The sequence below is a fragment of the Microcaecilia unicolor genome, chromosome 4, assembly GCF_901765095.1.
Source record: "Microcaecilia unicolor chromosome 4, aMicUni1.1, whole genome shotgun sequence".
NCBI classification, from domain to species: Eukaryota; Metazoa; Chordata; class Amphibia; order Gymnophiona; family Siphonopidae; genus Microcaecilia; species Microcaecilia unicolor.
The window spans coordinates 122172483-122188637 of NC_044034.1; the positions used below are offsets into that span (position 1 = coordinate 122172483).

Consider the following 16155-nt stretch of genomic DNA (forward strand, 5'->3'; position numbering starts at 1 on the left):
TTTTAGGAGAAAATCTCCTCCTTGTAAAAACAAACCACCCAAAGACATCTTAGTTTAAGGGATGATACTCAACAGTCCTTGAATTACCTATAAATTATAGTCTACTTCAAGGTCATGTGATCTTTTCTGCCCAACTTCCATTTCTGGGTGGTGTTTTATGATTATACCAAGCTAACAGAGGCTACAGTACAGAGTCAAAAAGAGGACTGGGAGGTAGCAGTAATGCAAACAAGTAACTTCATTTCCTCACCATCATAAAGGAGGAGGAAATAAAGAGAACCCCCCCAAAAAAATAAAAATAAACGATGTGCCACCTATTGACATTACACCCATGTGGGAACAAGTTACAACTCCTTAAAAACCAAGACACAGGCAGCCAAATATTTGGACAACAGCTCCACCAGGTTTGGCAGCTGTTCAGACTACTTGAATGCTTAGTGGTTATGATCTGAGGGATAGGGTGGAAAGTGGACATTAGTAAGTAAAGGAACTTATATGAGCATCTATACAGGTGACAGAACCGAAGAGGAGGGCAACAACTAACTTTGCACAGTTTTACAAACTTCAAGACAAGCGTGAAAAAGATTATAGTGATCAAAAAATGAACAGGAAAGAAAATCAAATACTACTACAATTAAAAGAAAAAAAATAAAACAACCAAACCCATGCTGAACATGAGAAAACTTCGCCACAAGGAAAAATCAAAATATAAAAAGAAAAAGCTGGTGGCCAAGGAAGCCAATATAGCTATATTATCCTACCAGGCAGGGCCAGCCGAACCACAAGGCAAGACTAGGCAGTTACCAGGGCAGCAACTTCTTGGAGGTAGCAAAGAGCAGCTACAGTCACAGCAAAACAACAGATCCCGGCATTCACACAAACTGAAACTACCACCACATAATTTAACCCACATTTATATAGGGCTTGTGTGATGATCATGGTTGTTGAGTTTATGAAAATCTTTGGGGAACCACAGGCTAGGGGGCCTGAAAATTAATAGGAAGGGTTTAAGGCTCAATGTTTGCCTAGAGGCCCACTGCCTTTGTGCCGGCTCAGCTATGAGGGTTACATTTTGGTCAATTACAGTGGAGAACAGAATCATGCTCCTTTACAAACTTTTCACTACAATAACCAACTTAGATAAGGTATGATCTTACAAGTGGTCAATCTTTTGTGGCTGCTAGTTGATCATATCCTTAGAAATACAGGCCAGCAGAATTGCACATAATGGATGAGCCATCTTCTGCTACATTATTGATGCTACCGATAACCCCCTCATAACTGGTTCTATTATTTTATACCAATATATGCATAATGTTTTAGCCCAAACCAAGTACTAAGCAACCAAGTAATAACATCATTCTAGTAGCCAATACCTGCAGCATACGTTCTTGTTCTTTCTGCCATTTTTCTTGCCGCCTTCTCTCATCCTCTGGATCCCAAGACCAACGGTTTGACACATTAATGGATGGAACCTGAAGCTATAATAAGTGAGCACAAGAAATTAATATATATATTTTAATTATCTGTATACTATTTGCTCATTTTCTGTCATCTTATGCTTGATCAAGCCAGTTTCCACCATCTTTCACTTATATGGTGTTAACATTCATGAGAGAGAAAGGAGTTATTGAGAAGTGTAAGCACTGTATAGTAGAAAAGGTAGAAGTTTGCCACAGATTTTCATAAAAGGTAGATTTTTTTCCCAGAGTCTTGCATACACTGCAATTTCCAAGGCTAAATTTTCCTTTCCCTAAATGCCAGATGATATAGGTCAGGAACAACTATCATCATTCTGGTCAATATTCAAAATGATTTTGAACTTGTGTTGCAAGGAGCAGGAGCAACTGGGTTACTTCTGCCTCAATCCCACTAGCCCTTACAGAGTTGCAAAGTAGGCCCAAGGGGCCTACAGGATGGTTCAGAGGGAGCTCTTTAGGTGTGTGATTGGGCAGGGGGGTCTTTGGGGGAGGGGATGCCACACCTCCAATGATAAATTAAGATGCAGTAAAAGCCCAACTTTTGCAATTCTTTAATACCTAACCCCTTGCGTTTCTCTTTCTCTAGGTAGTTTAATAAGGTGCCAAATCATAAAATCTGATATCAGATCTGCAAACTTGGATTAGACTATCTGCATTCTACATTTTTTAAATTAAATTACTTGAAACATTTGCAAAAATTTCCACTTGTCTAGTTAAGAAAATTTGTCAAACCATTTGCACGGACATAATGGTTCAACTTAACCTTAAAAACAAAACAAAAGACACACAGACAAGTATTATGTAAGTGTTGACCAGTAAATGAAATAACCTGCCAGCAGCACATGCGTTTCTGATCAAATCAGTAAGATACTGGCAGGTGTACCAATTATACAATAAATATGCAACAATAACTCAAGACTACTTACATCAGGCATTACAGGTTCTGAGCCTCCTGTTTGAAGAAAGATTAAATACAAAATGTAAATGCCCTTTTCTGCTAATCAGTGGAACACTCTAAGGAGGATTATTTCACAGGAGATGGCAGGAGCGTGCTTAGCTCATTATTTGGCCTTAAGCCAGTAGCAGAGATTACCGCCATACTGAGTACCCAAAACAATAGCAAATGCTTATTAGAAATAAGGACTGCCTATGCATGGACCAATAGTTTGCTTTGGTTTGAGTGTATCAAGATGACAGCTATGGCTTCAGCCTTGTCACATGACACCATCTCCTGTCAATTAAACCTCCTTGGAATACACAGATTAACCACATTCCTTCACATATCTACCCTCAACAGTGGCTAGAACTCAATTATGGTCGTCACAGGTCTCTTTCCTAAAGACTCAGTCTTAGCTACGTAAGCTCAGATTTAAGTCCCAGTTCCTTCATACTAGTACTAAAAAGATATGAAGGAAAACATTTTTTTCAGACAACTTACTCCTGACAGTATGAGGACAACTTTGAATAGGTCATCTAGATTGGAAAACACATTTAGATTCATGTGTTCAGAGCATGCTAGCATTTTTTATAAAAGGTTTGGTGAATGCAGGGCCTTTTATAAAATACCAATACAGCCAGAGCAGCATGTGAAAGCCATTTTTTAAAAGAACATGTTCACAAGAGAGCTTCATTACTAGGAAGTCTAAACAGCACTATACACTCATAAGATGTGATTTTGCCTCCTATAATGTAAGTAGCACCACTTACATGGGACTCCACTTCCACAGGAAGCCTATTAAGGCATCAAGCTTCGAAAAGCAAAATTTTGGCAAAAGCTGGTGATATTCAACCTCAGAGAAGTACAACTTCCCCCTTAAGCATTCTCCCAAACACCAGTTCAAAATGGCTTAGTAGCTGCTATCCATGACTTGCAGCAGGTATAATAATTGACGGGAAAATTTGAGACAAATGTATATTGCCATTATAGTATATGGTACACAAGTATACCTTGAAGGCTCACCCAATCCATGCCCAAAACGTCTGCCCTATAAAGGTCCACATGCTGCTGTATAAGTAACACCTTTTCCAAAATTTGCTACTTATACGTATAGTGATATTTACACTTGAGTCTTCTTTCTGATACAGTACCAAGGCAAAAACAGGTATCTATATTTTTAGCAACTCTACAGAGATTCTGGCAGTAATAAGAGGTGACGCTTGACAGTTCTATGTGAGTTATTGCATTCTATGAACTGTGCTCTTCCACTTAAGACTAAGTTCAGGAGCCGAGATGTGTGTTAGTTTGGAAGACAGGTAGCACTAAACAGAAGAAACTGTGAAACCATCCAAATGCGGCATGCATAACACAGCAAAAGCAAGACCAGAAGCACCAACACCTTCAAGGGTCGTATGTACACAGCCAACACTAGTGTTGAATTTTCAGACAGTATGTGCTTTGTAACAGTACTTGGCATTTCCAGTCACCACTACAGGGATGCTATCAGCTCTAGCAGCCCTGTTTTCAAAATACTCCCCCACCCAAGTTCATGCCCAGGTTGAAAATTCTGAAATCAGAACCCAAAGGGCTTTGTAGTGGTCATGACACCTAAGAACCAGGGTTCAAATCCTGCTTCGCTCACTGACATGACCTTAGAAAATCACTTCACCTTCTGTTGCCTCAAGTCCAACAGAATTTAAGACCTCTTGGGCAGGGAAACACATACCTGATTGTAACTCATCTTGAGCTCAATTTGCAAAAGGCAAGTAGTTAAGATTTAAAATTCAACCTTTTTCACTCCTTTTCAAATTCTATTTCACACTATTGTCTGTGGTGATATGCCTAGTGATATGCTGTCTATGAACTGCCACAAGTTTAAATATCACGATCCAATTTGTTTTCCTTCCATTGCAAAAGAAACTATTAAGCATTTTGAGAGAGATTTCTACAACAGCATATCACTATGAAAAAAAGAGGTGTGATCCACACACATGAAGACCCATTACCACAAAGATAGACCCATGAACTGTATGAGAACCCCGACGACCCTAGGGGAAAAAAATAGATGATGTCATGTTGGTTTGTCTTGATGAAAAGAAGCAAAGGCTAAAGAGGGTTTAGTACCCAGCACCATCATGTCTTGCTGTTAGGAAATAGATATAGGAGGACCCAGATCCATGAAAGCAAACATTAACAGGTAGGTGTTTTACCTTGCTCAAAAAATTGTGATCGTCTTTTATAGTTTTTCAAAGAAATAGGCTCAGATTCTATTTGAGAAATACAAAACACATTCAATATCAATACCATGCCTAGCCAAACATGCATGGTCATCCACCAACCATGGGCAGTACCTACCATGAAAACCCAACAGGCCTTTCCCACATTGTTTTAACACATACACATGACTGAGAAATAAAACAATGAATGGGAAAGACATGTGTAGTCTTTAATAACAGCAAGCATACGTTCTTTAGTGGCTTATATCATCTTCAGAATAGCTTCAGAGGCTAGGGAAAAAATATAGCCATCATGCAGACTGGCCATCTTTTTCCCTTTTTTTTTTTTTTTTTTTTTACCCCAGCCTCTTCTGAAACTGCAGAGCATAAGGAAAGGTCTTATTGCACATATTTCAGGGTGGAGGCCTCATGTGAACCTTGAGTGAAATGGTTAGGTATACATTACGCACACTACGGAGCACATTAGAACTTCCTTACTTCTTCAGTACGGATGTGTCTGGTCAAAAAATATTCAGCTTTTTTACAGGGATTTTGGAAGTTCATGATTTTTGGGTGGTTTTTTTTAATTTGATTCTCATACTTCGTTTAAAAACAATTTTTTTAATGCACATTAGATCTTCATACATGTAAGTTGACTGTATGTACATTTGTAGGTTAATGCACATTAAATCAATTTTGCATGCATTAAGTTTATTTTTATTGAAATTTTCAAACTTTACAAGCACAAGTTATACAGCAAGTAAACAATCACCTATATTAGAAATAGAAAAAAATAAATAAAACAGCTTCCTATACAAGAAAAGTCCTTTAGGGGGGGGGGGGGGAACAGGTGACAATACATCAAAAATGTACTAAAGATACAATTCTATTTGGGTACCTCCTTCTAAGCACCCTGAGGACTCAAGGTGAGAGCCAGATTTCTTTACAGAATGTTAGCATAACCCGGGTAATGGCACCCCTAACATTTACGCACCCACAGTTACACCAGCAATAAAACGAATCGGAGAAAAGTTTTCTTCACTCAACGTGTAAACTCTGGAATTCGTTGCCAGAGAATGTGGTAAAGGCGGTTAGCTTAGCGGAGTTTTAAAAAGGTTTGGCCGGCTTCCTAAAGGAAAAGTCCATAGACCGTTATTAAATGGACTTGGGGAAAATTCACTATTTCTAGGATAAGCAGTATAAAATTTTTGTACATTTTTGGGATCTTGCCGGGTATCTGTGACCTGGATTGGCCACTGTTGGAAACAGGATGCTGGGCTCGATGGACCTTTGGTCTTTCCCAGTATGGCAATACTTATGTACTTACTACTACTACTATTTGACATTTCTAAAGCGCTACTAGGGTTATGCAGCGCTGTACAATATAACATAGAAGGACAGTCCCTGCTCGAAGAGCTTACAATCTACTTATGCTATAAATCTGGCAGGGACACAAACTGCAGTATTCTAAGCTGCGGGGGTAATTTTACAAAGATCGCCTAAAGTTACACACTAGGAGGCTGGGTGATATGCACAAATTCTATGTAGGCAATTATGCAAGCATTCTATAATGGCAATTATGCACATAAGTCGGCATATGAACACCTAACTGTAGATGCAAGCACTTACATTATGCCAATGGCTGGCATATAAATGCAGATGCCTAGATATTGCAGCTTCACACGTAACTGCCCTAATTCTAGAAGAAGCTTAGCACGTACATGTCTTGCATGCCCCGACCTACCCATGCCCCTCCTATTTACACACCCCATTCCAGTAAATTTTATACTAGGGGTATTTATGCATATAACTGCAAATTAGTGGAGTTAATTGGCACTAATTTCTTCAGACGTACGAGTCAGTGGAACAATGAAGACATTATTTATTGATTGAAGTTTAAATATTATGCTGCTGTTAGTTTTGATGATATGATTTTTTTAAGTCTTTATCCTGCTGTGTATGTATTTTGCTAAGTGATTTTTCCACTTTTTTGCTAAGCTCTGGGTTTATATCTGCTATTTCAATTGTGGGACTATTTTTTTATAGTGGTATGTGAAATATGAAGTAAATTTAATACCCTTTTTAGCAACTGGGTTTTTTTCCCTTTAGGTTTTTTTTTCACTGTGTGGTTTTCCCCTTGGTTAATGGAACCGGTGATAAACTCAATTGAGGGGAGTGCCAGCTATTTGTGAGCGGCTCCTGAGGTGTGAGGTTTCTTTTATTTAATTATATTAGGTTATGTTAATCATTCTTCACATTTCATTATTTGACAGACTATATGGTATGGTGTATTAATTTGAGTTTGCCTTCTCATATTTTATACATTGATGTGCTAATGTTGCCATTAAAGAAAATTAGCGCATGAGCACTTACTGACACCTATTTTGTAGGCAGTAAGGACTCACATGCTACTCCTGCACTAATCAGTTAGCACTTGGTAATGTAGCTGCACTGACTGATCAGTTCAGAAACACCCACTCTCCAACAACATGCCCCCTTCCATGGAAAAAATAAAAATATTTTTTCTGCACTTTGAACGCGAGATCTCAAACTTAGCACAGAATGCCCGAGCATGTCCCATGGTAAGGGAAAGTCAAATGGGACTTGATATACCGCCTTTCTGTGGTATTTTGCAACTAAATGTCTATTTTTCTATTATATCTTCACCATTTATGATGTATTGTAAGCCACATTGAGCCTGCAAAAAGGTGGGAAAATGTGGGATACAAATGCAATAAATAAATAAAACTACATTCAAAGCGGTTTACATATATACAGGTACTTATTTTGTACCTGGGGCAATGGAGGGTTAAGTGACTTGCCCAGAGTCAAAAGGAGCTGCAGTGGGAACCGAACCCAGTTCCCCAGGATCAAAGTCCGCTGCACTAACTACTAGGCTACTCCTCCACTCCATTTTAAGCTCCAGTAAGCATTTTCATACATAAGGCTTAAGCAACCAATGCACAGACCCTTCCATTCCTTCCTGAAAGTTCTCTCGCATTCTTCCAATTTACAGGCAATATAAACATGCAGAAAACTAAGTTATCTTTCATGAACCACATACATATCACCACCACATAGGTATAAATGTCAACATTTTTCACCCTCTTCAGAGCTTCAGAAAATGCTTTAAAGTTACCTTTTGGTTTAGAATCTGACTCGTCTTCTGTTCCGTTGATGCTTTTTGTTTCCGTCTGCTAAAAAGAAGTGAAAATTATCAATCTAATTTTATGGTTTTTATTTGAGATTGTCATCCATCAATAAACATTTAAACATTACCAATATGTAGCCTTAATTTCTTTTTAATTAACTTCTAACATACATACAAACAATTTAAACTTCTACAGAAAAGTGATATGTGAAGAAATAAGAAAAAAAAACCATAAAATAACCTATCTAGGCCTAATTAGGAAATTAAATATCATTCAAGTCCACAATAAATGGCGATCCAAGACTTCAAAAGGGGAAAATAAAAAAAACGAAACAGAAGGCAATTACATATGTATGGTTCTTGGGCATAGCAATAAACACCACAAAACTTTTCAACGTAGTTAAAATGCATGTGGATAGTGAAAAATTGCAGGAAGACCTTAGTTTAAAGACTGGGCATCCAAATGGCAGATGAGATTTAATGTGGACAAGTGCAAAGTAATGCACATTGGGAAGAATAATCCAAATCATAATTATTTGATGCTAGATTCCACCCTAGGAGTCAGCACCCAGGAAAAAGATTTAGGTGTCTTTGCGGGACAATACATAGAAATCTGCCCAGAGAGTGGCAGCGGCCTAAAAAGCAAAGAAAGCTAGAAATTATTAGAAAAGGGATAGAAAATAAGTCAAAGATTATAATGCCTCCGTATCACTCCACGGTGCGACCACACTTTCAGTATTGTGTGTAATTCTGGTCGCCGTATCTTAAAGATATAGCAGAATTAGAAAAGGTTCAAAGAAGGGCGACCAAAATGATTAAGGGGATGGAACTCCTCTCATAAGAGGAAAGGCTTAAGAGGTTAGGACTCTTCAGCTTGGAAAAAAGACAACTGAGGTGGGAAATAAGAGGTACTGAGTGGTATAGAATGGATAAACGTAAATCGATTTTTTACTCTTTCAAAAAGTACAAAAAGACTAGGGGACACTCAAATTACATGGTACTAAGTTTAAAAGTAACAAGAGGAAATATTTTTTCACTCAACAAATAGTTGAGCTCTAGAACTCTTTGTCAGAGGATATCAGCGGTTAGTGTCATCTGGGTTTAAAAAAAGGTTTGGACACGTTCCTGAAGGAAAAGACTATAGTCTGCTATTGAGACAGATGTGTGGAAAGCCACTGCTTGTCCATGGGACCAATAGCATGAATCTTGCTACTATTTGGGATTCTGTATGGTACTTGTGACCTGAACTGGCAACAAGATACTGGGCTGGGTAGATCATAGGTCTGACCCTGTATGGCTATTCTTATGTTCTTATGATGCTGTATACTTGAAAACTCTACCTGAATATGTTACAGCACCCCAAAAAGGAGTTTGTGTTTGATTGCCGAGTCTGAAGAACACACCGAGAATTGAAGGGAATTCCCTCCCCCCACCAACACAAAAAGGTCCACCTTGAGATGAGTATGCCTAGAACATATGGGTGCATCCCTTGCCCAGGTTGTGTCTTATGAAATAGGCTCCTATAACTAGCCCAAGTGGTACACAAAGATATACCTGATCCATGGAGGTACCTGTCAATTTATAAATTATGCACATACCTTGCAAAACTACCCAGCATGCGCGACCTGAGGGGAAAAGCAGCCGCTTGGCAGGCAATGCAGCAGAGTGAAGAACAGTGCTGGAGGAAGACGTCTTCTACTGGCAGCGCCTGGGGACCCCCGTCAGCCAAACTAGAGGCCCCAGCCCAAAGCCCTGTGTCTACTCCTCCCTAGCATCCAAGGGGGGCCCAGCACCGGAGTTCTCTCTTTCCTGCTCCTGTCGAGACATGATCACCCAGGTCCCCTCAGGAACAGGAGAGAGAGAGAGAGAGAGAGAGAGACCCCGGTGCTGCCCCCCCCCCCCTTGAAGGCCAGGCCCTGGGGAATTTTGTTCCTCCTGCCCCCCCCCCCCCCCCCCCCCCCCCCGCTCAGCGACCCTGTTGCTTACATAGAAGTATGTCTTTATAAAGTGAGCCAGAGGGACTTCTACTCAATGGACCATAATTTTTGCATTTAAACTAAGACCTACTAAGCTGAGCTCACCAATGGGATTGCAGTAGGTATATTGGACAGTATTATGTACAATACAGCCTGACCTGGTTCCTCGGGGCTATAATTATTGATCAGAAAATGCTTCTTTGAACAGAATGATCCATTTAAAAATATTCTGAATATGGGTTATATACACTAAATTTTATCTGAAAACATGATTGGAGAAGTAGCATAAAGGTTAGAGGCGCAAGTTGAGAGGGACGCTGGTGTTCAAATCCCATTGATGTTTGAGACCTCAGATGAGCAACACCACCTTCTTTTGCTTCAGGTACAAATTGTAAGCTCTCTGGGGACAGGAAAGTACCCATTGTACCTAGATTTAAACTTGATTTGAGTTATAACTGAAAATACATGAGCTGAATCAAAATTGAAATAAAGTAGCATGATATTTTCAAAATTGTAGCAGGTATGCTACTACCAAAATACCTATATAAATCTAGATTTTACAAGAACAGGGGCCCATACCATATGGAAATATATAAATAAGGATTCATAAAGCCAAATTTTTTTTTTCATTTAAACTTAGAGGCTTTTACTAAAGCTTAGCACATACTAACAGACATTAGCACTCACTAAAATGCTGCCTGCACTATTTTATACCTATGGGCTATGTGCACACTAAGCTTTAGTAAAAGGGAGGGGAATGGGACTTGATATACTGCCTTTCTGTGGTTTTTGCAACTACATTCAAAGTGGTTTACATAGTATATACAGGTATTTATTTGTACCTGGGGCAATGGAGGGTTAAGTGATTTGCCCAGAGTCACAAGGAGCTGCAGTGGGAATCGAACCCAGTTCCCCAGGATCAAAGTCCGCTGCACTAACCACTAGGCTACTCCTCCACTTCTTATCGGGAGTGGCAAACCTGACCACTAAGCTACTCCTCCTGACAGTATGCACTTAATCACACACACTTCAAATACTATCTGCATTTGTTGGCGTGGCAACACGGAGAGGATCAAAGTACACACCACACAAACGAAAACAGCACCAAGAGCCTCAAAGTAGGGACTAGTGCACGTAAATACAAGTTAACAGGTCACAAAAGAGTGATCCAATACAACATTGTACAAGACAATTTATTATGAGATATCAAAGGTTGAAAAGACCAGAGTGGGTGCAAATTAATAAAATGTTATATGTCAACATTACATGTCTAACAAGTTGAGTAAAACAAAAACTTACATTTTTAAGACTGACAGGCAAATCGCTCTTTGATGTGTTTGAAGATTTGGTGGAACCGTAAACTCCAGAACTTGCATCAATCCATTTATTTTCAGGAGAACCTACAAGTTTGGTATCCATACTGGTAAGATTCAGGGTTTTATGGCTTTTAAATGGCAGGGAAGGTGGGTCTCTACACCAGTCTGATTGGTACATGGTAACAAGTAATAAACGGTAGACAACAGGAACGCCAAGGAACAAAAGTTAATGAAAATACACTGACATGGGACAATACAAAAGAGTGATGAAGCAAGCAGAAATTGTAAGTATAGTATGACAAATGGTTAGGGCATTTGCAAATAGACCACCTTCCCCAAACATGCAAGACAGAAGAGTTAAGAGCTGGTGCCAACAGATACTAGAGAAGTTACTAAACAAGTCATATATGCACTGCAATCCTCAGTTAACTCTGCTCCCCCAAAATAGGAATCAGCAACAAGCAGGAAATAAAAACACATATTCCCCCGGAATCTATATAACTCGCCTAGAGATCTGCGCCAAAATCCAAGCGGATTCTATAACAACGTGCTTAGCTCATCAAGCTTAATAAACAGCACTTAAACTATAATGAGCACCAACTGGCACTAATTAGAATTTACGTGCAGAACTCTCTAAGCATAGTCTGTAACAAAGTACACTGAACTATTAAAGAGCGCAGGCAAAAAGGGGCATGGTTATGGGCGAGAAAATGGGTATTTCATGTGTGCTCTGAAATTCCTGCACATAGTTATAGAATATGGCCAAGTGCACGCAAGTCTACGCGTTGGGATTTATGTCACTTTTTGTTGGTGTAAATGGATGTGCATAGTTTTAGGTGCTGAGATAGAAACTAAGCACATTCTATACGCCACACCTAAATCTAGGCATCGAGTACGCTTTATGGCCCTGTTTACTAAGGCGTGCTAGCGTTTTAGCGCGTGCTAAAAATGCTAAGTACACCCATAGGAATATAAGGGTATCTTAGTTTAGCATGCGCTAAAAATGCTAGCGCGCCCCAGGGGCATAGCCAGAGTTCAGCGGGAGGGGGTCGCCGCCATTGCCGACCCTCCCTCCCCCGCTGACAACCCTCTCGACCCCCCTCCCGCCGACAACCCTCACCCACCGCCGCCTACCTTTGTTGGCGGGGGACCCCAATCCCCGCCAGCCGAGGTCCTCCTCTTCCCGCGCAAGGCTTCATTCTGTTTTTGACATCCTGCATGTCAGAAACAGAACAAAGCCTTTTGCGGGAAGAAGAGGGCCTTGGTTGGCGGGGGTTGGGGTTCCCCGGCAGCAAAGGTAGCCCACGGCTGCGGTGGGGGAGGGTTGGTAAGAGGGGGGGGGTCGAGAGGGTCGTCGGCAGGGGGGTCCAGGGCCAAATCTACGGGGGCCCAGGCCCCGTGGCCCCACATAGCTACACCACTGGCGCGCCCTTAGCGCAGCTTAGTAAACAGGGCCCTTAGGCGGCCCTGATTTCCGCGCCGATTTTTTAAGTGCTATTTATAGAATCTCCCCCATTGTCCCCACTTACCCGAACACAGCATTTCAGACTGATTAAACAGGTCTTCTGGGGAACTTGGGAGGAAGTTAAATGAGGACTGAACCATATATATATACACACACCAAGTGTGACAGATACAGGGAAATAGCAAAACTGCCGTCTCCAATCACTCAGCTGACACTATGTTGATTAAGTCATAGGACAGGCACAGCATGTATCACTGCTACAAAGGAATCCCTCAGTTCATGTATGAAAAATGGGGAGGGGAACCTGGGAGGCAACAAAAAGATGAAGGCCCTCCTTAAAGAGGCAGAAAGTTCATACATATCTTAAATACATAAAATTAATTTAAAGATTAGCACCATCCAAATGAATGCATTTTTACTACGGCAACCTTAGTGAAACATTTCAAAAGTGCTAATCATAATGGCAGCCTACATTTCTGACAGCTAGAGCCCACCAGTTGTGCCCCTGTATGAAAAGTCATGCCAGTATGGTCATCAGTTCTGGCACAGAGAGAAACCATAATCAATTTTTCACCTGGAGATGTACCCTGTATCTGCCACACATCTGGTTGTGTAACTACGCGATCATGAACTTTTGCAACTACACTTTAAATACCAGTGTTAGTAAGAATGGCAAACAATGAGCATTCAAAAGTTTGCACATTATCATGCTCCAAGATCTTAGGCTACAGAGAGCTATGTAACAATATAATTGCACTATTCGATCCATTATTTAAAAAGTTTTTAAAAAACACCCCCAAATCAAGAAATCCCAGCCTAGTTCTTTACAAAAGCACATCACACCAAAAGCACTCAGGTTCAGTGATAAAAATAGTTCCTGCAGGAAGCAGACATAGCTATAAAAGCTTCCACCCACTTCAGAAAGCTTACAAAGAGGGAAAGATTATTCAGGGCAAAGAATGCCCTTTGGTTTCCCAGGGAAACAACTCACCATTCTTTCCATATCGTCTGACATCCATTACCAGGTTTCCGGTTTCCAATGCACTGTCCAGCGCTTCCTTCCACTGACTGTAGTCCATAAGAGAAACCTCTGTGCTGTCAATAGCAAGGATCTCATCATCCACAAGTAACTGGGAAAATTCTGCTGGGCTCCCTGAGTAGGTAAGAGAAACCAGATAAACTGGCAGTACAAACAGGCCCTTTCTGTGCACAGGAGATGTGAAGAACAATGGGCAAATCTCAACTTATTTTTCTTGCAAAATACACAGCAAAAAGGATCTACTGATTTTGAAACCATTCAGAATGCTGGCTTTGTGATGCTAAGGTAAAAGATGTACACACCATAAGCCATAGAAACCTTATGGAGGAAAATTAGGTTTTCTGCATCAGTGCACGGCCTCAAACGGAGCAAGTACCAAACTGTTCTGTAGCCGCAAAGGTGGAACACACTGTTCTTTTCCTTAACAATCAAAGCGTGTGCTAATCAAGAGGTATTTTTTTTAGAAGCGGTTTCTAAAATCTCTCAGGTCAGCCATTCTACAATAGTTTTTAATCTGTGGAACCTGGTAACAGTCACCCAAAATTAAAAACTATTTTTTTATTGCACTTCAGAACACACCAAATCTGGTACCTTAAATTGGTGTCATTTTCAAAGCCAGATTTACAACGTACCAAAATTCAGTTTCAATCTACAAAGGAAATTTCACCAATTCATACTGAAAAAGTTGCTCCCTTTTGGTGGCAACACATATGGACTAATACCAATCTATTTGCTGAAATACACTGTAGACCCCACATGACAGACACTGGAGTCCAAGACATTCAACCACACAGGTGAATCTGCATTAAAGATTATAGAGTAACATGCAATTTAAAAAACAGCATCCAACCCTTGACCATGTTATAGGGTGACTCTCTCAAGGCAGCTAATCCTAATTAATAAATCGAGCAGTGTTACATGGTGTCTACAATGTACACATATCTAAATCTAGCAGGATATAACTAGAGTGGCTGCCATATTAGTTCACTTTAAAAGTTTATAAAATTAAAAAAAAAACACAGATTAAGGTAATAATACCTTTTTAGTGCATAAAAAAAAAAAAAAAACATTAACGGAGGTTAAGACCTCAGGTCAGGACCATCTTTTGATCATAGTGTCCTGACCTGAGAAAGGTGGTTTTAACCTCTGAAAGCTAATCAAAAGGTATCACCTTATATTCTGTTTTTCTGTTTTGTTTTATTTAATAATCAAGCAGGTGTACAGAAAGACTTGTCTATTTTCTCCTTAATATTCAAACACTAATATTAAACATGTTTTTGAAAGTTACAGGGTTAGATAATCTGTCTCTAAAGATGCTGCATTTTTTACTCTGTACTCTCAATAATTAAAACATTGAAAAATCAGCAGCTTTGGGCTCACCTTCTTCAACCGAGGTCACAAAAACACCATTACTATTCCAAGTGGTTTTAAACCCAAAGCCGTGGCTGCTCCCTGGTTTCTGGTTGATGCTGACTCTCATATCACTGTACTGTTCCTGAAACGCAGAACATGACACCTGAGTGTCCAGTTTCACCGTCTTCAACCACTAACTAAAAAGAGGTTGTGTACAATATATGCTTTAATTATCTAGCAGCACAGTGACAGGGAAGAGCGAAAGATTTATTTTTTTTAAACATTACATGATAGCATGAATTTCATAGTTAAAACTAGAGAACAGAACAATTCAAAGATAACAGCTTAAAAAAAATGTTTAAACACAGCTGCCTGGATGTCCGATTAGATGGGACTTCCTAATTACTGTAAGTGCAATGTGAATTTGTCCTGATAAAAAGATGAACTGAGACTGCACTCATGAATATTAAAAATCCAGTTTTAACACATTTTTGTAATATAGACCTGATTTAAGATCCTCAGTCTAGTGCAATGAACAGTATTTTTCCAGTGGGGGCCCCTTTGGCAAATAGGAACCCAGCTGGTCAATCTGTCTGCCCCCTCTCTTCCCTCTTTCCATCCAGCGTCTATTTTCTCCATCCATGTATAGTTTTTCTCCTCTTTTCCGTTTCCCTAATCTCTGTCAGTATGCATCTCCTTCCTCTTTCTTCCCTCTCCTCCATCCATGTCCACCATTTTTCCTCTCTCCACCCCTCCATCCATGTTCATCTCACTTCCTCTCTTCCCTCCCCTCCATCCATGTCTAGCATTTTCCTCTCTCCCCTCCTTCCATGTGCATCTCCTCCTGTCTTCCCTCCCCTGCATCCATGTTCAGCGATTTCTCCCCTCTTCCCTGCCCTGCATCCATGTTCAGGGATTTCTCCCCTCTTATTTATTTATTGCATTTGTATCCCACATTTTCCCACCTCTTTACAGGCTCAATGTGGCTTACAATACATCATGAATAGTGGAAATAAGAAGAGAAAAGACATTTGGTATTACAGAAGGATTTTGGGTTACATGACAATGAAAGAAACATGATTGTAATATAACAGAAAAACATTTTAAGACAGTTCAGGATACATGTGGTTGCCCTACCTCTTAAAACTCATTTTACCTGTTGCTCAGAAGAGCAGTGACAGCTGAGATATGTTCTGGAAATTCAACTCACTGGTGGCCCTA

General features: G+C 40.1%; 1 protein-coding gene across 4 annotated transcripts in view; it reads right to left on the bottom strand.

Annotated features, from left to right (window-relative positions):
• LMO7 (LIM domain 7) overlaps positions 1-16155 on the bottom strand; it is a 398841-nt gene that overhangs the window by 53685 nt on the left and 329001 nt on the right. For 3 of the 4 annotated variants that reach the window (XM_030200597.1, XM_030200599.1, XM_030200598.1), the window contains 7 exons: positions 14962-15076; positions 13534-13695; positions 11061-11242; positions 7774-7831; positions 4629-4685; positions 2408-2433; positions 1377-1481 (listed from right to left, as the gene is read on the bottom strand). In XM_030200597.1, coding sequence (XP_030056457.1) covers positions 1377-1481; positions 2408-2433; positions 4629-4685; positions 7774-7831; positions 11061-11242; positions 13534-13695; positions 14962-15076 — 705 coding nt within the window. The remainder of the gene's footprint in view (positions 1-1376; positions 1482-2407; positions 2434-4628; positions 4686-7773; positions 7832-11060; positions 11243-13533; positions 13696-14961; positions 15077-16155) is intronic. The other variant, XM_030200600.1, reaches the window with a different exon arrangement.